The sequence below is a fragment of the Olea europaea genome, chromosome 5 (genome assembly GCF_002742605.1).
Source record: "Olea europaea var. sylvestris chromosome 5, O_europaea_v1, whole genome shotgun sequence".
Classification (NCBI taxonomy): Eukaryota; Viridiplantae; Streptophyta; class Magnoliopsida; order Lamiales; family Oleaceae; genus Olea; species Olea europaea.
The window spans coordinates 9,066,135-9,087,685 of NC_036241.1; the positions used below are offsets into that span (position 1 = coordinate 9,066,135).

Consider the following 21,551-nt stretch of genomic DNA (forward strand, 5'->3'; position numbering starts at 1 on the left):
TTTTTTTTTTTTACTTATATTTTTGTGTTCATTTTCAGGCTCATTATGGGATATCAAACGAAGTCAAAATATTATATTCTTAATATCGTTTTGAAGTACTCGCGGTATAGTATTGTACGTCGTTAACGGTGCGTGAAACGGTCAATCGTAGCAAATATTTTGGGACATCAAAGTAGGCATTTTCAAACTATATTTTAAAATTTTCGATAACAAGTTAACTTTAAAAATTTATCGAAGATTGTACGATAGTCGAATCGATAAATATTTTACATTATCTCGAAACTCATTTTGAGAGCTATATCGTAGAGATATCGAATGATCTAAATAGATATCGAAAATAGTTTAACGGACATTAAACGTATGTGTTAAAAAATATGCATAAGTCGTTTTTATTAAAAAAATCAATTATTTTATTATTATTTTGAAATTTTCGATACCAAGCTAACTTTAAAAATTCGTCGACGATTGTACGATAGTCGAATTGATAAATGTTTTACATTCTCTCGAAACTCATTTGAGAACTATATTGTAGAGATATCAGATGATCTAAATAAATATCGAAAATAGTTAAACGAAGATTAAACGTATGCGTTAAAAATGCGTATAGGTCATTTTTCTTAAAAAATCAATTATTTTATTACTATTTATTCTTTTTTTTTGCTACAATTTTCTCAATGCATCATTTTACTCAAAAAAATTATGTGGTATGACGGAAATTTTTTTCTCCATGCACGGAGTGAATATGTTTTTTTTCATCATTTTATTTATTGAATTATTACTAGAAAATTAAATTTTATTTCAAACTATTAAAAAATACTGATTAATAATAAAAAAATTTGAAGAAAAAATTTAAAAAGAATTCTAAATTGAAAAAACTATTATTTATAACGTAAAACTACACAATTTTTTTTTCTCAAATCTAAGTTTCTGTTTGGAATTATTAAGAGAAAAGAATTTTAAATTGAAAAAAAATTTTATAATGTAAACAACACAAATATTTAAAAAAAATAAAAAATAGTTAAACGGACATTAAACGTATGTGTTAAAAAATACGCATAAGTCGTTTTTCTTAAAAAAATCAATTATTTTATTACTATTTCGAAATTTTCGATAATAAGCTAACTTTAAAAATTCGTCGACGATTGTACAAATCATAAATGTTGCTATCATCGTAGTTGGATATATATAATAATTTCAGACAATATTTAATTTTATAGTAATATTTTTAGTAATATTCAATTTTTTAAATTAAATTTTTCTAAATATTACTTTAGATTAAATATTAATTCAAAGTTTTAAGTATATTTCTTTACATAATAAAAAGTTTGCTTCAAGTTGTAAAAAAATTAAAAATTAAAAAAAATTATATATATATATATATCATTATAGTTAGTTTATATAGTATAAAGAGATATTAGCTTTTATTTAAAAAAGAAGAAAAAAAAAAGAGGATTCCTTACACGGAGACCTTGCAAGGAGACCAAGGTCTCAGTGCACGGAGACCACACGAGAAGAAATGATTTTTTATTTTTTTATTTTTACTTATATTTTTGTGTTCATTTTCAAGTTCATTACAGGATATCAAACAAAGTTGAAATATTACATTCTTAATATTTTTTGAAGTACTCGCGACATAGTATGGCACGTCGTTAACGGTGCGTGAAACGGTCAATCATAGCAAATGTTATGGGACATCCAAATAGGCATTTTCAAACTATATTTTGAAATTTTCGATAACTAGCTAAATTTAAAAATTCATCGACAATTGTACGATAGTCGAATCGATAAATGCTTTACATTATCTCGAAACACATTTTGAGAACTATATCGTAGAGATATCGAATGATCTAAATAGATATCAAAAATAGTTAAACGGACACTAAACGTATGTGTTAAAAAATACGCATAAGTTATTTTTTCTTAAAAAAATCAATTATTTTATTACTATTTTAAAATTTTCAATAACAAGCTAACTTTAAAAATTCATCGACGATTGTACGATAGTCGAATTGATAAATGTTTTACATTCTCTCGAAACTCATTTTGATAACTATATCGTAGAGATATCGAATGATCTAAATAAATGTAGAAAATAGTTAAATGGAAATTAAACGTATGTGTTAACAAATGCGTTTTCTTCTTAAAAAAAATCAATTATTTTTTTCTTTTTAATTATTTTCTCTTCCAAATAAAACTTAATTTTTCAAAAATCACTTTTAGTAAAAAAAAAATTTAAAAATAAACATATTAACAAAAAATATTTCTAATATATGTAAAAATTACTTATATAAGTAAAAAAATTCGTTTAAAATTATTTAGAAGTAAAAAATAAAATAAAGTTATGAAAATTAAATGAAGAATATATAAATATTATTTAATTAAAATTGAAAATTTTACTTTATAAATAATTGGTTTTTCTTTTATCAGTTTATTTAAATTTCTTTTTAATTCTTTTCTCTTTCGAATAAAATTTATTAAATTTTTTTTTTCAAACTCTTTTGCCCTACCAACTTTGGAGTGACTGCTGTATCGTCCGAAGAATAGACCTGCTATTGGGGTTCTAATTCTTACACCAACAAGGGAGTTGGCCATCCAATAAGTGTCACTTCAAGTTATTTTACGTGTGAACCTGAGTTTGCTATTTAAATATTTTTGTATGTGGATATTCTCTTTCAATTTACAATTGTATGTGTTATTTTTGAACTACAAGTATAGCCTCTCGAATTGAAGTTGTTAAAGAAAAGCATTTTACAAAATTCAATTTACAACTTATTTGCAATATCAAATAAAAAAAATATCTTCATCTATATTAAACAAAAAAATACAATAAATAATTCAAAATAAATTATCATCGACATATATACAATCACAACATTCATTATACTTATTTATAAGAATAAAAATAAATTATCGTGACATAAAATATACAGTCGATCAAAAGATGAGAATCAAACAAACATTTCTTATTTCCAAATACTTTTTGTACAATCTATAAATTCTACGCTAATAAAACTAAAATAAATACAAAATTCGTACAACGCACGAGACGCAGACTAGTAATATAATATTGTAGATGCACCAAACCAAGCTACGATATACCATTCCCGTCAAGAGTTGGCGAACATGTACAATGCAGGTTACAAACAGAGCCCAATGTTTGATCAGTTTTACCATTACAAAAAGAAAAAAAGCTCATTTGCATAGACAAATGGCCTGTGTAGGTAGTACAACTGTTACAAAAAAACCAGAGAGACAAGAAAATACATGAATGCATAACCAAAACTGCTGTAGGAGCTGCAACTTGCCTCCCATACCTTAACTTTCAACAATAGATTTCAATATACTGTAGTAAGATCAATTCCCCAATCATTGTTTCATCAAATTACTTGGGAGGAATTGATTTCCTCTTTCCAATTTAGGGTTCTATCCCCCACACCTTTTTGATCCCTAGTTCCTTGAATCCATCCTCCATCTATAGACTCCAAACTACCACTCAATCCATCATCAAGAAAATCACCAACCCTTTTCACTTTACCCTTTGGCTCGATCGGATACTTCCCGGAAAAGCAAGCATAACAAAAGTTTGGCGAATCATCGCCCAATAGATTCTTCAAGCTATCGAATCGCAGAAAAGCAAGCGAATCCGAGCCAATGAACTCCCTGATCTCTTCCACACTCATCCTACTCGAAATTAATTCCTCAGCACTAGGCGTATCCACACCATAGTAACAAGAACCTATGATTGGAGGGCTTGCGATTCTCATATGGACTTCCTTCGCTCCGGCTTCCTTTATCAATCTAACAATCTTGGACGCAGTGGTTCCCCTAACAATCGAATCATCCACCACCACCACTCGTTTTCCCTCCAACACAGCCCTCACCGGAGAAAGCTTTAACTTCACTCCAAAATCCCTAATCTTCTGCGATGGCTCGATGAATGTTCTCCCTACATAGTGTGACCTAATCAATCCTAGCTGAAATGCTACCCCTGCTTTTGCAGCATAACCTAATGCAGCCACAACTCCTGAATCAGGCACAGCAATCACAACATCACAATCCACCGGAGACTCCATGGCCAAGATTTCGCCAAAAGCACGCCTCGACTCATACACTGGTCTCCCAAAAACTATGGAATTCGGCAATGCAAAGTATATATGCTCGAAAATACACGATTTAGGCTCAAGATGAGGCATCAAACAAAGAGATTGGACCCCTTCTTTATCCACCACAAGAACCTCACCCGGATAAACCTCCCTCTCATACGTAGCCTCGATCAAATCCAATGCACAAGTTTCCGAAGCGAAAACTACAGCCCCATTGCTCCTCCTACCCATAACCAATGGCCTAAAACCGAAAGGATCCCGAACCGCAACGAGCTTATCCTCTGTCAAAAACACCATGGAATAAGCGCCTTCAAGTTTCTCACAAGCCTCAACAATCCTCAATAAAAATGGCCTCGCCTTTGATATTGCAATCAAATGAAGAACCACTTCTGTATCCGAACTTGTATTGAAAATTGAACCATTTTCTTCCAATTCCGCCCTCAACGCCTGGTAATTCACCAAATTCCCATTGTGGGCAACGCCCACAGAACCAAACCTGTAAGCCGCAACGAAAGGTTGTACATTTTTAAGCATAGATGATCCAGCAGTGGAGTACCTTACGTGTCCTATGGCCATATCCCCTGGCAACTTATCCATTTTCGATTCACTGAAAACATCCGATACAAGTCCGACGCCGGTGACCGACTGAAGCACGTTATCGTGAACGGAGACAATTCCGGCGCCCTCCTGACCGCGATGCTGGAGCGCGTGGAGGGCCAAATAGCAAAGCCGGGATGCCTCTGGGTCACCGTAAATCCCAACCACTCCACACTCTTCGCGGGGTTTATCGTCATCATCATTGAAATTGAGGGAATTGTTATCGGAATTTTTTGTTGTTTCTCTGATGACGTCTGAGAGTGGGTTCTTGGAGTAGGTTATTTGGAGGGGCTTTGGGATGGTTTTTAGGAGATTGGATAGGAGTTTGTTGAAATCATGAGATGTTGGGGACAGAGAACAGAGTCTGGTGGTGGAACTGAAGAAGACTGGGGGCTTAACGGTGGGGGTGGAGGTGGCTGTGGCCGCCATGTGGTGAGAGGAAGAGGAGAGTGGGCAAAATTTGGCTCCAAGTCAAAGCTACGAATAGCCAAGGTACGAGGCTTAGTTCTGGTACCTTTAAATGCTACTTGTGGCGTAGACTGCGTAGTGTCTATGCGCTTCAAATAAATTACGTTTTATTCGATGGGCCGTCCTCAATAGAAATTATGATAGGTTTTAAAAATTATTTTAAATTTAGGTGTCTTTAATTGAAATTTTATTAGATTTTAATGAAATTCTTTAAAATATAGATATTTTCAATAATTAGTGGATTTATAAAAAATTTATTAATAGAAGAATTTTAAAAGATTTGAATAAATTTCAAACTTAAAAATACATATAAGCAAATATTCGAAATTTCACTATATTTAATCAGATTCTTATGGAATTTCTAAGAATCTATTCAAATTCACAAAATTCATTAGAATTTATAATCCTATAAAATTCATTAAAATTTTAATTGAGAATAGCTTGGAAGTAATTTTTTTTTCTTTTTTTTCATGTGATGGACATGTATGCATGTTGTGTTGGATGAGCCTGTACAATTGTATTTATTCATTTATTTTTTACCAAATTCAATGAAAAAATGTCAAGTGCCTCCTGTATAAAGCTTGATAAATTTTTCCCGTACAAGTAGCACGGCTCAATGATATTCTCGTTAAATTATTTTAGTAAATATGTTTGGGAAATAGTTAAACTTCACTTTAATCACATATTCATGATTATTATTAATTTATTTGATATTTTTAACTTTTGGTACGGTACTTCTTGTTATGAAGGTCTTTTTCTTTCACAAACAAACTCTTTTAGTTATTACGGTCTTAATGTATAGACCCAAATCTCATCATTGACATCAAATTCATTTTAGACAAGTGCATGTTAGATATTGTTTCCTTACAAGTGTACACAAGTGTTTACGATTTCAGTACTTTGAAAGAATAATGCTATTTATATTTGCTCACTACCGATAGTTGTCGTTTTTCTATTTAAGGCATTAATTTTCTATAGTTTTATTATCTCAAATAACAAGTTAATCCTTAAGTCATTATTATTATTATTATTAAAACAGTTAAAACATTAACGATGCAACAAAAGTTATTTTTCGTGTGCATGATGAATAATATAGTGGATAAATTATAACTAGTTTTTACTTGTTTAACGTCATTTGACTTGTATGATTAAACAAGACATTATTTTAATGATTATTGAGAGCTTGTTTGTCTCCCATTTTGGGAGAAAATATAGAGTTTTGAATAGTAATTTTTCGATAATGTGCGATTGAAAATGTTACTGTAACAAACAATTTATTTTTTTAAAGGATAACAAACAGAGCCCGAGTCATATTAGTTTATTTTTATTTATACGGAATATATGACAATAATAAGTAATAACTTGGCGGGGGAGTAGTGAACCGTAGAAAAGTACATTGATAGTTGGTGGGTGTGGAGTGGAATATATATAGTTGACAATAGAGAGATTCTAGTGCACTTTCTCACTTGCAACCAATAAATATAAAAGATAAGAATCATCCTCTTTCAAGTCACTAGTTGCCTTTTGTCTACGACAATGAGCTCCCAACTATTTGGTGCCAAGGGAACTAGATGACATATACATGGACCAAAGTCTCCTATCATGAAGGTAGGAGTGATACGTGTCGTTCATAATATATTTAATACGTAAAATTGAAACGAGATATTTTAACAATTATTTTATGTATTGCTCTTGTATAAAAATAATAAGTTGTATGCAAGACACAATAACATAATATGTCAAAGTGTATATCGGTTGGACAACTCATGGCATAAAAAGGTCATGTTCATGCACTAAGAATATTGAGCAAGTCAGCATCACAATCCACCAAAGTTAAATTTGGGCAAAATTAGCTCCACAATACCACCAGTAAAGTGTGAAAAAATCGTAACAACAAATATAATATTAAATGCAATCGTCATATTTAACATTATATTTGTCACGAAAAACGCGACAAGAAACCACCAAGTGTTGAATTCAAATAAGAGGACGGGAGGGAATGGGGTTGTTATATGATTGTGATATAAGACAAGAAAGAAAATAATGTTGAGAACATGATTAAGATGTAGATTTTAGGAAACATAAGGTGAACGTTGAAACGCTTGTACAAATGAAGCCTTTCTTTCAAGGAAAAGGGCTCCTGCACAGGTCCTCAGGGCATCTCACACGGGAGGTGGACCCCATGTGTGTGGACCTGTATAGGCTTTGTTCTGTGCAAGTAGCACAACCCTTATTTTCAAAATGTACCTTAATTGACACCTTGTATATATAAAAATACCTAAAATATATGCACTCTTCATTTTTTTTTTTTTTTTTTGGGAAACAAGTAATTTAGAATCATTTGACTTTGCTAGCAATCCCTCTCTTGATTTTCCATATACAACGAGAATTAGATTACTCCAACTAAAAAAAAAGAAAAAAAGAAAAAAAAAAGACATTTTTGTATTTGTTCTTAATATGTATAGTTTGTAGCAACTTAATCTCGACTCCAAATGTTGTCCACCCCCATTTGTTGTAGGCTTCTAGCAATAGTTTCTGTTCAAGTATTTGTTAAAATGTGAAGTGGCACAGGCCAACTTTTTGATGTGTGCTGAGTTAATTGTTCGAATGATCATTAGACTTAGGTTTATGTCTTTGATTGATTACTAAAATTTAAAATCTCAAGTTTTGATCACTGAATTTAGGTCTATGTTTTCGATTATTCATTGAAGTTTAAAATGTTAAGTTTTGACTACTAAATTTTGAAAAAAGTTACACATTACTCACTGAAACTCGATATTTTTCAAAATTTAGCAGCTATATTAGAGAGTAACGTATTGTATTTTTCAAAATTCAATTGTCAAAACTCGATATTTTAAATTTCGATGAGCAATTGAGCACATAGAACTAAGTTCAGTGATCAAAATTTAACATTTTAAACTTTAGTGACTAATAAGAAATATGGGCCTAAGTTTAGTGACCATTCCTTTTTATAATTGATAAAGGGGGAAAAAAAAGACTTTTAGTAAATATATGGACCAAAGTGAAACTGTGCCAAATTGTGAGAAGACATAAAATAAAGGACTAATAGGATATATATTTATAAGTAAAGAACTAATCATGCAATTCCTCCTCCCAAACAGAACCCCAAACCAAACACACATAAAATTAGGGCTACAGAATGATCACTGAGGTTTTAGCAGAACAAATTGAAGGCTGAGATTTTCTCAACATTTCTGTCAACTCTCAACCATGGCACCTCCTCCTGGACCCTACTCTGGCACCAGCACCCTCGCTTTGGTATCTCATTTATATATATATATATTATTATTATTATTATTTTTTAATGTTCAATTTATTGCAGGTGGCTCGGGTGTCCGCCTTTTCATTCGGACTTGTTTACGGAAACATGAAGCTTAAGATTCTTAAGGTAATTTCTCTCGTTCTAATTCGATTGATTTCTTTTTCCCTTTTTCACTTTTTTATTTTTTTATTGGGGAAATGGAGATGAAATTGTTTTTCGCGTTTTGAGATTTTTGATTTTGTATTCTAGATCTTTGATTGGTGTTTTTGAGGTTTACTTAGGACGGAAGGTGTTGGTGATTTGTAGATCTAGCCTGTAAGGGTTGAATTATTCTGTCTAGAAATGATAATAGAATTAAATATTTTGAAAATTTGTTCTATTTTTGGTTGAATTAAGCAGGAGTAGATAAATCAGCTTGTAATTTGCAAAGGTAATCTAGGCTCTCGGTAGGCCGTGATCAACAATATTGGACACTATATGAACAAGAATTTAACTTCCCCATTTTTGTTCAATCCTATCCTGCATCACTACCAAACGTGTATCAACCACTTCTTCACATTCCCCTTGGGGTAGAATTCACCCTTTAAAACCCTATTTGTAAAGGGAGGGATGTGAGTTACAATTAGATGGTCAAAAAATGCCACAAAGGCTCAATTAGAAAAGTGATGCAAATTCAAATAACCAAGGAATAATATGCAATGCTAGTAAGTAAAATCTAAATCAATCAGGGTAAATTAGTATTCAATTCTAACCTCTTCTGCATATAGGATAGTTTTTGTTTTAACCTTATTGATAAGCCTGATAAATATAAGTATAGAAATTTCTCTCCACTTGAGGACTGCAGAAGAACCTCATCTTCAAGACTCAATCTACGAGCTTATTCCAACTAGCATAGAGGGGGCAACAACCTCCTTTTGGTGTCATGTTATTACTTTTATGAATTAATTGCTATGTATTGATATTAATATTTTGGTCACTATTTGATCCCTACATTTTTTAATATGCTGCAACTGTTTCGAAAAAGCATTTTCAAAACCACTATTGTATAGTGACTCAAAAGCTAGATATGAGCATAGTGCTAATAATGTCATTTGACACCCTTATCATACAATTTGTAATGTGTTCATGAGTATGTACAGTGTATCGTTTATATCAAAGCATTATGTTGGTTGCTTTCTGATTATAATTACATGTATTTTTGTCAATGTTGCAAAATGCTTAGCCATGTGACATCCGTACATGTTTAAAATTTTTAATAAATGAACTAATAACTGCACATGTTTAAAATGTTTCACTATTTCTTCATATCATACGAAACAATCTCAGAATTTTAAACTTCCATAAGCAAAGAGACTCTTTTAAAAGGTACTCACTAGACCATTTTCATGTCGATGTTGGAATCCGTATTCAATCATTTTGCTTCTCATTTGTTTCTTTTCTTCGGAAGAAATTTTGGGGGAAAAAAAAAGTTTAAATGCTCATTCCTCTTGCCTGGATCTCTATTTTCAATAGTCATCTTCGCCCCACATTACGGTATCATTACCTGGTTTGAGGAAGACAACTATGATGCTTTTTTGTGTTTGCATCTGTTGATAGAGATGTTGGTTCATTTTTCATTTACAGAATAGTATTAACGCAATTTGATTTTATATGGCTTGTATTTTGCGATTGAAGACAAATATTTGAAGATAGTTTCATTTCCCTTTACGTATCTTTATAAACTAGTTGTGTGCTGATATTTGTATGTTATGGTGGAGACCATACTTACCCGTCACCATTTTTTGTCATTTTTACAGGCTAAGGCCAAGTCTCATAAGAAAGCTGAAGCCAAAACTCATCATTGAAAAAGTAAATTATGATGTTTTTCTTGTCTGATAGAAATAATAAATGAAAAAAAAATTGGCGTTTCCTTCTGGCCTGGTGCACAGGACCATAATTTTCTATTTGTAACTCCAATTTTGTTGAGAATTATGACACCAATCAGCATTTTATCCTTGTGCCTTTGAGTCAATTTTCTCATGAATTAAAGTACACTTTTTGTGTCCATCAAGCTTGACATTCCAAGGTGTGTCAAAATTTGTACCATTTATTGTTTAAAATTTTGTTAAAATCACTGTATAAAAAGCTCCCACATCACAACAATGTCAAACTTAATAGCAAACTGTAGCAAGGCTGCTTTCTCATTATATTGACAATGTTAATAAAAGAATATTTGTCAATCCGTGATGAATCAAACCTTTTGGGGCCTATCATAGCATTAAAAGACTTGGAACATATGTTACTGATGTTGAATGAATTATACCTATTTCCAGGGATTCTAGATAGTAACTATTTGGGGAGGGAGGGAGGGAGAGAGAGAGAGAGAGAGAGAGAGAGAGAGAGAGAGCATTTTACAAAGTTTTTTGGCTTCTATCTTTATTCTAACATTTCTTCATGCCCATTGCGGATGGATCAAATATGACGTGAATTCTGATAAATCTGCATCTCGCAAGCAGGTTGGAAGGCATAGTATCAAATGATGATAAGCTTCGACCCTGCAAGCACGCTATCAAAGCATTAAACCACCAAAGGATTGCCAACGCGTTTAAATATCACTAGCATGCAGGAAGGAGTCCATCTCATTTGGAGTTCATGTCATTGATATCATTTTAGAATACCACCGAGACAGAGAAGTGAGCTCAGAATCCTCGTTATGCTCCTGAGTTTATGCAGATGGGGGAGGGGTGGATAACAAAAACAGGGAGGTGAGATAGGGAAGAATGGTATAATGGGATTTTGACATAAGGCGTCTTTTCATCATTCTGAAAAATAAGGCCTCATCAATTTTTCTCTCCCTTCCCAAACAATAACCTTTCTCAATCCCAAGAACATAGGAGTTTACTTTCATGCATATAGTCGCTACTTTGAAAATACTGAAGTATTCCCAGATCTAATCCTACTTTCTACTAACAAAGTGACTAGGACATGACCGTAACCGTGATGGAATGAAAATATGTATCCGCTAACAAACATGAAATAAGGCTCTTGCCATTATATCTGAACTTGTATGTGTAAATGACTAACCTGTGAACAAGCAAACCCATGCTTGATCTCAGACTCATACTAACTCTGAGAATCTACGCAAAACTACTTTACATAAATGATGCCTTCATGGTCAGGGTCATCACCTTCCCACTCATCGTTGCTTCGAGCAGATGAATCCTGCAGATCCTTGGATTGACCTTCTGGAGCTATCTTATCATTTTCATCCCTTATTCTATCTAAAATTGCATGTACCTGAGAAGGTATGTTATTATATAGTTAATATGAGAAAACAGGGCCTGCATATAGTGAAGGAAAAGAAACGTTCCCCTAGATTCTGATTTAATTTGGATGCTACACAAGAAGCTAATTAAATAAAAATTTCCCAAGGTGTTGGCTTTTTCAAAATACAGTTACAAGTAAATTCTCGGTGCAAGATTATTTCGACGGTTGCAGAAGTTTATTTACAAGCCACATGGGTTAATCAAGCAAAGTGTGATGTCAATCAGCTTGCAAAATCTTTGGTTCTTGGAGAGAAGGATGACGAGTAAGAACATGTATTAGGTAGGCAAGGTTGAGATTAAGTCCATCGATATTTTCAGAATCCAAAGTAAGAGACAATCTCAAAGCACCTGGAAACTGTACGTGGGTGTAGCAGATAGAGAGAGAAGAGAAAGCTTGAATAAATGTAAACTGCCTAAGTTAGTGATCGTCAATATAACAGCATAAAACTTCTTAGCCTCCATTTGGCAAGTCTATATATTTGTCAAACTTCATTTTTGAACCACACATTCCAATGGATCCATTAATATAATCTACTTGTCCACCAATAATTTCTAATTCTATTATAATTTAAACCATTTATAAATTCTTTCCAAACGGAGGCTTAATTATATTTGCCAGGAACACCGAAATAAAACATGAGATATTGCAAATGAAAATTTGCTTTTACAACAAACGGAGAAAAATATGAACTTCATGAATGAGACAATACGTGAATCTGCTCAAGTATGAGAAATTCAAAATTTCAAAACAAGGAAAAGAGAGGATGATGGAGCAACAAAAATGATAAACAATAACGGTTAGCAGTCTCTAGTTTTCTTGGAAAATCTAGCAATCACAGTGGACACATTGAGTGTAAGTTTGTATTTCAGATATTGACAAGACAGTATAACATCTGAGAAAATATGAAAAACTAAAAATCAAAGCACGGGAAAGATATGAGGGCGAAGCAAAAACTGATGAATTTTTGAAGATAAAGTCTCTATAGGTTTCTAGAAACAGATAATGTCAAACGTATACAACAATCAAACTGTTAGTACTTTGATCATAGTTGCTGATGACTCTGTAGATATCATAGCAGGGGCGGATTCACAATGGGGGCAGTGCCCCACAATAAATCTCAAATATGTTATTATTTTGCCCAAGGTTTTTTTCAAGAGATTCAAAACAGTCCTTATAATTTTCAAAATTTACCCTCACAATTAAAATTTTATGAAATTAGCCCCCAAAATTATTTTCTTCTAGCTCCACCCCTGTATCTTAGTGATATATTCACCTCCACCTCCACGTCCCTTAACAAAATCTATAATCTAAAATGTAATAGAAGTAGATCTGACTTGATACGGATCTTTTCTTCATTCAATACTCTGAGGACACAAAAAGCACTTCAGATTTTGCACATAACCTAGTACCAGCTTCAGAGATCTTTCAGAATCATGCCAGAGAAGTGTAAATTATTGTCAGAACCCATTTGATAAAAGAAGAAAACTCATTTGTACAGAAATGCAAAATGCCTTTGCAGCCAGTCTTAGCTATGGGCATCAACATGCTGTCATTTTAAAAATAGATTAATGAAGAACCCTGATCATATAATATTGTGTCAGCACAATTTCTCACTCTTAAAGCCCAATAAGAAATGTAATTTAGCCAGTTAAATCAAGACAAATGTAGATCATTCAAATTGTGTAACCAGAGGAGAGAAGTTAAATTTGAAGAAAGACCATGAAAGGAATTGCAAGATAAAGCTGCTTTAAGTAACACAGTGGCACCAAGAGAAGTATAGCATATGAAACATGAAAGTAACTTTAGATAAATTCTGACCCTGCTTCCTCGTTCTAGAGAATCATCTTCTATGAAACGAATCTCAGGAGTGAGCCGCAATTTCATACGTTTCCCCAGCAAACTCCGAACATATTTTGTTTTTGACTTCAACCCAGCCATTGCTACTTCTTTCCCTCTTTCATCGCCAAAAACAGATACATATACTTTCACAACCTACAAAGGGCAATGACAAAAAGATGAATGAATTTTGATACAAATACTACAACAACATAAAGAAGTTCTATTCTATGCAACTTCCCTTCAATTTCATATATATATATGTAAGGCATAAAGAACCTTCTTACAGGGACACTACAGTGCTAATCCCTTGATATCTCCAATGAAATGAAAAGACATTATGTTGACAATGTGTGGGAAAGGAATCGGAAATAAATTTTGATTTCAAGGCACGAAATCCCTACTTTTAGAGAACTTGCCCATGGATTATTGAAGGAAAATCATCCCAGGAAAACAATAAAATTACTAGAATATTGCCAGGAAATCAAGAGATCACTTGACACAATCTCAATGAATGTGCATTTGGATATTTCCATATGAAGAAGAAAGATGGACAGGTGGATATTTTGATGTGTCCTGAGACTGGCAAAACCCTTCAATTATGATGTTGAAGAGTGTCAACTTAAAACTTATGGTAAAAAATTACATTTAACTCCTATAAGATGGTCATCATTGACAGCATACGTAAAAAAAAGGTAAATTCAAAACAAAATAAAAGAATTATATTGTCACTCGCATATGTAAACAAAAAGTATTGCAAACATAAATTTGATAAAATGCACATGCACATCCCACAACGCAACGTGTTTTGTGCTCTTAGTGTGCCATATATTATAATGCCAGCCACAATGTACGCTATGTTTCTTTACTTTGATGTCAAATATTGTACCTACTTCACTATTCTTCTCTTGAATACTGAAGATAGATACTTCTTTATTCCTGTTATATTTGAAATAGATACTTCTCTTGAAACGGGGTTTAATATAATAATTTGTTTAAATTCAAATTTGCTTTAACAGGCAGATGACTTAAAGTAGTTACACATCGGGTATTATAAAAAGGTTCTGCCGCAGTTTGGGACACATCAAATTCTCCATCTTCCCACTTTTCATTGACGCTGAGATATCCAAATTCGTGACAGAGCATACACAAGAGAGCCTATATATTTCTGGTGATTTTTTTTGAATGATCAGTATTATTTGCCTTTAAACAATCATCAACCTCTGAGTGGGATAAGGTAAAACCTTGAGGATAGTGCATTATTCATGCCTTAGAATCAGAATTTTGTCTTCAATTCCCACACAAATTTTTTCCCACGTAAGATCCAAATAATATTTGATCTATTCCAGGACAATGAAAATTACATCTTAAAAACAATATATCTTGCTATGAAGATTCTGATATTGGAAGTGCCTTTAGCATGCAAGTACTTCTTTCCCACTTAGCCTATGTTTCCCTCATGTTTATCATCTGCATATGAACATCAAGTCACCTTTTATCAATACATTTCAAAGGATTCACAATTGCCACTTGCTTATCCACTAGTCATATTTATCTATTTATAATTTAAACCATTTATAAACACTTCCCATACATGCTCTTAATCACCTCATGTAGTATCATAAATATCTCACGGACCAAAGACCTTATAGTAAAAGCACTTCATAGGCCTCTTGCCTAACACACTCACTATTAGAAGAGTTAGATTCCCTTCGCCTCCAGATTAAGAATTTACCGTTAATATAAGAACATAATACTATGTATTCAATATAATACATATCAGTGAGATGGTAGATTACTAGAAATATGTTGGAAATGACTTTTATTTTCTACACTACACTACACTACACTACACTACACTTCTAATAAAATACTTAGAACTCAACTCGTCTCCCTCAAAGCCAAGTCTTCTGCAATCGAACATTCAATCATTTGCCTCCATAATTCTACAAATGGCAACAAAATCACCGAAGCCTTCTAAATATTAACATAAATGTATCAAAACCTAACCACACGATAGTACTAATAATCTAGGTTGCACGCAACTTCTAAAATGTTAGCATTTCCTTTCTGGCCATGTTTCGGGAACCAAAACTTATCGAAAGCTCCAGGAAACATTTCCAGAACTCAAAAAACCAATTTTCCACGGTATGGTCTTCCCGGTTTCCGTGCAAGCTAGCTAATAATCAAAGACATAACTAAAATTAGCATCTAAAAAATTTCATATTACAAATCTAACCTGCAAATCCGCAGAAACTTCAACATCAGCGATAGTAGTAAGCGACGACAGATATCTATCCGCGCCCAAAGCAGCTTCGGTCAAAAATGCATATTGCAAAACCTTATCAGTGAGTAACATATCAGAAAGCTCTCTCCTAATTTGCTTCGCCACCATTTTCACCCTCCTAGGGTTCGCCATACATTTGATTACACTGTTCTTCCCATTGCATGTGTTTGGGACAATAATACGCTGCGGCCGGTGCAGGACAGGTGTAAACGCGAATGGGGAAATAGTCGGTGTAGATCTTTTGGAGGTTGAATTTGAACATGATTTTGCGATTATTGGATTGTGGATTAGAAGGTGTGACATTACAGGATTCTTTCTCCAGCGTCGGGTATTTTAGCTGAGGGAAGATTTATCCATTTCTTTGAATGAGGGTATTTTGGGAAATGTATCTGTTTATGTTCAGAAATTCTGAATGGAGAGTTCACTCTACAAAACATCTCAAAGTTGCATTTTTATTTATTATTATTATTATTATTATTATTATTATTTTTGTATTTTTATCTCTATTTTAACATCTCATTGTAAAAATTATCATTTTCATTCAATTTCTCAATAAAATATTGTGAAAAGATGAATATACCATTGTATCTAAATAAAACAAAAAGATTGGGAACTGAATTGGAATGGCCACCACTCAAAAAAATTTGTTTAGAAGGCCTTTGATCGGAATTGGAAAAACAAAAGAAATTTTAATTATTTAAAACTATCAAAAGAATCCTTTTACCCTTATATTGTAAAATGGAATTGAAGAAGAAGAATTGGGGATTTTCTTTGTTTTCATTTCAACTTACACGTGAAAACCTTTCCCACCTCTTCCCCTTCAAAGGAAACCCACCGCTTGCGGCCATCCCATTCCCACCTAGGTTGACACCAAAAAGCAAAATCACATTTTGCTATAGACATAGCAAAAATAAAGGAAATGAATTACCTGTGGATTTGAAGGCGGCGTTACGAGTGTCAGAAGGAGAAAAAGGGTTAAAAGGCTGTAAATTTTTTGCAACCATTGAATCGTCGCCGCCACTGCCTTCAACACCCTTTTCCATATCTATTTAAGGTGAACTTTTGCAAGACGTATTTCATTTTGCTACATTTCTTCTTTTGGTTGTTTATGTGCTTCATTAAATTTGATTTTTCATCCTATGTTACATTTTTTTGGCAAAAGTCTAGTTTTCATCCATACAATAGAGAATCTGTCTATAAGTAAGTAAATTTCGTAAATTTTGCTAAAATTAGTATTTTTGAATATTTATTGCCTTTTAATAAAGCTGCTTTTATTTCTTTTTTGATATATGTGATTTGCCCTAAAGCTAACTATTTCTTTCTTGCATATGAAAAGTTTGAGCTTCTCAATTTCAATTTTGTCTTGATAATTCAAAGTTTGATTTGTTTCCAGCCCTTGCTTGTAGAACAGATCATTCTTTAACAGCATCGTCCATGAACTCTTTTACGAGTTTTGGATTAATGATTCTTTTGTTTCCATCATTCTTTGGTTTTTTATTCTTGTTTGGGTTATGGATTATTCCTTTGACATTTAACTCTTCTCCTTCAAGTCTAAAGCCATCTCTTCTAATTCTCTTTCAAAATGCATTGAGTTCTTTTATTTTTTCCACGAAAGATCGAATAATTTCTACAAAGTTTACCAAATGTTTAAAATAAAAAAAATGACTTTTTATGTTAGGTTTAAATGATTTAGAAAATGAAAAATGCTGAATTTATGAGCAAATTACTATACTAAGGTGAAGACATTTAACTGTGAAGCTACCGCGTGCACAATTTATAGTAAATTGTACACACAAGTTCTCTAAAGCACTTCAGTTAAGAACAACTAATAAGTGAATATCAAATAAAATATACTTTCTTGTTAGCAATGATAATACCTACTATTAAATTTCATATTCTGCAACATTTCTTCTACTACAGAAAAACTAGAAGAACTAGGTAACATGTTTTAATATTTCTAGTTTTAATATTTGTTATTATGTGCTTTACTACCATCAGTTCTAATATTTGTACATATTTTATAATTTGTAGTGCTATGGAGAAGATTTTTCGAGTTGACGCTACAATTACAACAAGATGCAGATTGCAAATAGTGCAAGATGTTTATGAGAAGCTCGATATAAATTACAAAAACAAGCTTAGTAAGATCTACTTTGGATGTCTCCTTAAGTTGAAGGATATAAGGTTGGCTTCGCAAGTTATATATCAATTATTATTGTGAAAGATAAAGACCAACAACAAAGAAGTTTAGTTTAAAATAGGAGAGAAACGAGCAAAATTTCGGTTGGAAGAATTTGTTTTAGTTACGGGTTTAAATGCGGGTGATGATAACAACGTGGATAAAACCTTGGGGGGCAGAGCGTCAGATTGTGAAAGAGTATTTTAAGAAAAGTGGTGAGAAGATTACGAAGGGAGATGCTTACAATGCATTTGTAAGTTGCAAGAAAAGAAAGAGTGACAAGTATAAGTTGGGATTGATTGTATCTTGGCATACGTCCTGTGGGCCACGGAGGAAAATACCAATATCGATTTATGGTGGCTAGACTTGGGGATGATCTCGACAGGTTCGAGATGTATCCATGGGGAAAATTTTCTTTTAAATACACGATCAATAAATTCAAACGTGAAACGGGAGGTAAATTGAAAAGTTTGGATATCGAATGAGAGTCACGTTGTTGGTATTCATTGCATGACTTTCTGTTGCTATAATGGTATGAACAAACAATACAATTGACTTGTATTATTCTTTTATATATCAATTTGTGTCTTGAGATAATAATGTTTGTTTTGTAATAGATTTGGGCATTCGAAACAAATCTAACTTTGGAAATGAAGTTCGCTACGAAATATCCAGATGTAATTCCAAGAATGGTCAGTTGAAAAATGCCGAAAATGTTAGCTTCTACTGCCATTGATAACATGTTGAAGTCAAATGAGGTAAAATTATCTTTTTTAAGTTTAATGGGAACAAATTGTGGAATTAGCTTAGTGAATGACTAATGATTTGCACGATTTAATATTTGCAGTTGGAGGTTAATTTTACATTGATTCCCACCGAAGCCGAACTTGAGGAGACCTATTGGAAAGAGTTGAAACTGATCGTTGAAGAAGATGAGAGTGCTTCACGCTATTTCAAAAGAGACAATGCTAAACATGATGTCGAGCCATATCATGCATTCCACCAACACTCTTCTAGAGCATCTCAACCACCACCATTTTCTCATGAGATGAACATAGTAGATTTATTTAGAATAGAAATGAAAAACTTGAGGGAAGGTGACAAGCAGTCATATCAACTCGACTTGATCGGGTGGAGAAAATGGTTGACAGGTTAGTAATATTGGTTATGGTGGGTCGATTCCATTCAGCGACTAATGCATTTAATGGTGCCGTTAGTAGCATAGCTTATGTACCAGAACTGAATTGAAGGGTGGGTTGGAAAAGAAGGCTAGATTTGATGACGTGTCTACAGATGAAAGAAAGGTAGAAGAGCCTCGGAGGACCCTAACCACGAAGAGAAGGTCAGAGGAAAGAATGGAGGAGAGAAGGAACCTGAGATTGGATCTGAGAATGATATGGAAGAGTAAGAAAAAGAAAAAAAAATGATCGAAGATGATGTTGGAAAAGAAACAATAGTTTAGGAGGAGCATCATGACATGGAGAAAGGTATCGCTGATTTTGTGACGCCTGAGAAACATGAAGTGGATGCGAAGAAATTCGATTAAGGTATGTAAAAAATAATTTGAAGTTCAGTTTCATGTTATTACATCTAAATGAAAAAAAAAAAAATAGATTTCTAATTGTCGGTACTCCGAACGTATAGGTGACATTGTACAAATCAAAGAGGTAGAATGTGATTCATCGAAAGGACGAGGGTATCTTCCAAAGAGAAAAGCACGTATATTGTGTTTTCCCTTTACGGACTTGACAAAGAGGAGAAAGTTGTCGGATATCAATCTATATGATCCTTATCGAGAAGTGGGCCCCATGAAGGTTGAGGCTCTTTACAAATGGATGAAAACTGCATCTTTTGGGTATATTATTACATATAATTGCAAGTACGTGTTAAAGTAACGATATTATTATATAACTATAACTTTGTATTAATTTTGTTGTATGCGTAGTGAAGTTATACCTTTGTGCTTTTATGATGCTCAAACAAAAAAATTGATGAACCTTTTGAATGAAGATGGTTGGATTACTGGCAATGTAAGTTATCCAACTTTAATAATTTTGCAATAATGTTATACAAGATTTCAGTTTGTATTAATTAGTTTATCTTCGCAGATTATGAGCGAGGCCCTATACCAGATATGAGGAAGGGCTTCCAAATTTTCCAACCTATCTTGACAAGATTGTTGCATATTGGATACTTACTTTATCAATATGTTGTCAATGCACATGGCTAGTAGCAACCTAGTAAAGAGTTCAATTTTAGTAAGAGTTTGATCAATTATGTGAAAGGGGCTATTTCAGAGCTCGAAAAACCTTGGAAGGACTACAGATATTTGTATATTCTTTGCTGGACCCACAACCATTGGTTCATAGTTCAAATCAACTTGGAGGAACGAACAATTTATACGTTCTATAGTTTAAAGGGTCACATTCGTAGGGTAGCGTTGGAAGTATACTTTGTGCCTCATAGGTGGTTATTCCGTTGTTGATAAAATCTCTTATCACGAGTGAAGACAAATATAACATAGAGAAGTTCAAATTCGTGAATGTCAAATATGTTCCCCAACAAATAAATGGGTAAGATTGACTGATTTTGTAATTGGTAATACTTTATAATATTAACTGTTGAAAATTAATACAATAACTACACAATTTTTTTGTAAATCTGATTGCGGGGTATTTGCTATAAAATATATAGAATTTTTGCAAGTGAATATGGATGTACATGCAATTCGATCGGATTACATACTACTATGGCGAAAGAAATAGCTGCATAGTTGTTGGCTTAGGACTTCGAGCCGTAGATTATGTTTTGCTATATTATGATGTCTTGGCAAAATTGTACAGTTATTTTTTTCTTTTTGCTAGAGTAGTTGCTATTTTCATGATATCGATATTTTTATGATGTTGTCTAACTATTAGTTAGTGCATTTTAAAGTGTAATGATCATGGATAATGAATATAATTTCAATGTAAATATTTTTCATAGCCTTCCATTACTTTCAAGTCTACACATTATACATGTTAGGTTGTGATATTATGCATATTCATGTAACGATATACTCGTCGTTCCTGTGATACATAAAGGATTTAATGTCGTTCTAGTACAAAAATGTACTCATTCTAAGATGACATTGAGGTCGTTCCTGAAACTCAAAACGATATAGATGTCGTTCCAATAAAAGAAGTACATTGCACAATGTAATGACATTGAAATTGTTCCTGTAGCAAAAAACGATTTAGATATCGTTTCAGTATAAAATACACACTGCTTAACTTATTTCTGTAACGACATAGAAGTTGTTATGACTCTACATGACGACATAGAAGTCATTCTTCAAATCGGGAGCTCGCCCAGCATAAGCTAAGGCGCGCGCCAATTGTAATTTGCTATTCTTAGTATCTCTTAGTAGCTGTCCAAATGTGTTCCAATTTTGTAGGCTTAGGCGCGAGCCTGAATGACTTTCACGTTCTCTTCAATAGAGTCATCAAAGTC

General features: G+C 33.0%; 5 protein-coding genes across 7 annotated transcripts in view; 3 read left to right on the forward strand and 2 right to left on the reverse strand.

Moving 5' to 3' along the window:
• LOC111394212 overlaps positions 1-545 on the forward strand; it is a 7,952-nt gene extending 7,407 nt beyond the window's left edge. Inside the window, exon 2 of the mRNA XM_023019975.1 lies at positions 533-545. Coding sequence (XP_022875743.1) covers positions 533-545 — 13 coding nt within the window. The remainder of the gene's footprint in view (positions 1-532) is intronic.
• Positions 546-3,074: 2,529 nt separating this feature from the next.
• On the reverse strand, positions 3,075-5,247 carry LOC111394560 (amidophosphoribosyltransferase, chloroplastic-like). Its single transcript, XM_023020425.1, has one exon. The coding sequence runs from the start codon at positions 5,127-5,129 to the stop codon at positions 3,378-3,380; it is 1,752 nt and encodes a 583-aa protein (XP_022876193.1). The 5' UTR covers positions 5,130-5,247; the 3' UTR covers positions 3,075-3,377.
• A 3,048-nt stretch (positions 5,248-8,295) lies between these two features.
• On the forward strand, positions 8,296-10,497 carry LOC111394562. Its single transcript, XM_023020429.1, has 3 exons — positions 8,296-8,447; positions 8,512-8,577; positions 10,248-10,497. Exons 1-3 carry the CDS (start codon positions 8,400-8,402, stop codon positions 10,293-10,295), a joined length of 162 nt encoding a protein of 53 aa, XP_022876197.1. The 5' UTR covers positions 8,296-8,399; the 3' UTR covers positions 10,296-10,497.
• Positions 10,498-10,587: 90 nt separating this feature from the next.
• LOC111394561 (probable ribosome-binding factor A, chloroplastic) lies at positions 10,588-16,327 on the reverse strand. 3 transcript variants are annotated; one of them, XR_002702641.1, is made up of 4 exons: positions 15,833-16,325; positions 13,576-13,749; positions 11,515-11,727; positions 10,588-10,985 (listed from the first exon to the last, which is right to left on the reverse strand). XR_002702641.1 is itself a non-coding variant. In XM_023020428.1 (4 exons), the coding sequence occupies exons 1-4, from the start codon at positions 16,181-16,183 to the stop codon at positions 10,963-10,965; spliced, it is 657 nt and encodes a 218-aa protein (XP_022876196.1). In that variant the 5' UTR covers positions 16,184-16,327; the 3' UTR covers positions 10,588-10,962. The 3 variants fall into 3 exon arrangements, 2 of the variants coding, with proteins under 2 accessions (XP_022876196.1, XP_022876194.1); XM_023020428.1 differs by having other exon boundaries at positions 11,619-11,727; positions 15,833-16,327; XM_023020426.1 differs by having other exon boundaries at positions 10,588-11,727; positions 15,833-16,326.
• A 2,324-nt stretch (positions 16,328-18,651) lies between these two features.
• Positions 18,652-19,883, forward strand: LOC111394946. The gene is made up of 3 exons (XM_023020986.1): positions 18,652-18,817; positions 18,907-19,606; positions 19,704-19,883. Exons 1-2 carry the CDS (start codon positions 18,764-18,766, stop codon positions 19,213-19,215), a joined length of 363 nt encoding a protein of 120 aa, XP_022876754.1. The 5' UTR covers positions 18,652-18,763; the 3' UTR covers positions 19,216-19,606; positions 19,704-19,883.
• The last annotated feature ends 1,668 nt before the right edge of the window (positions 19,884-21,551 follow it).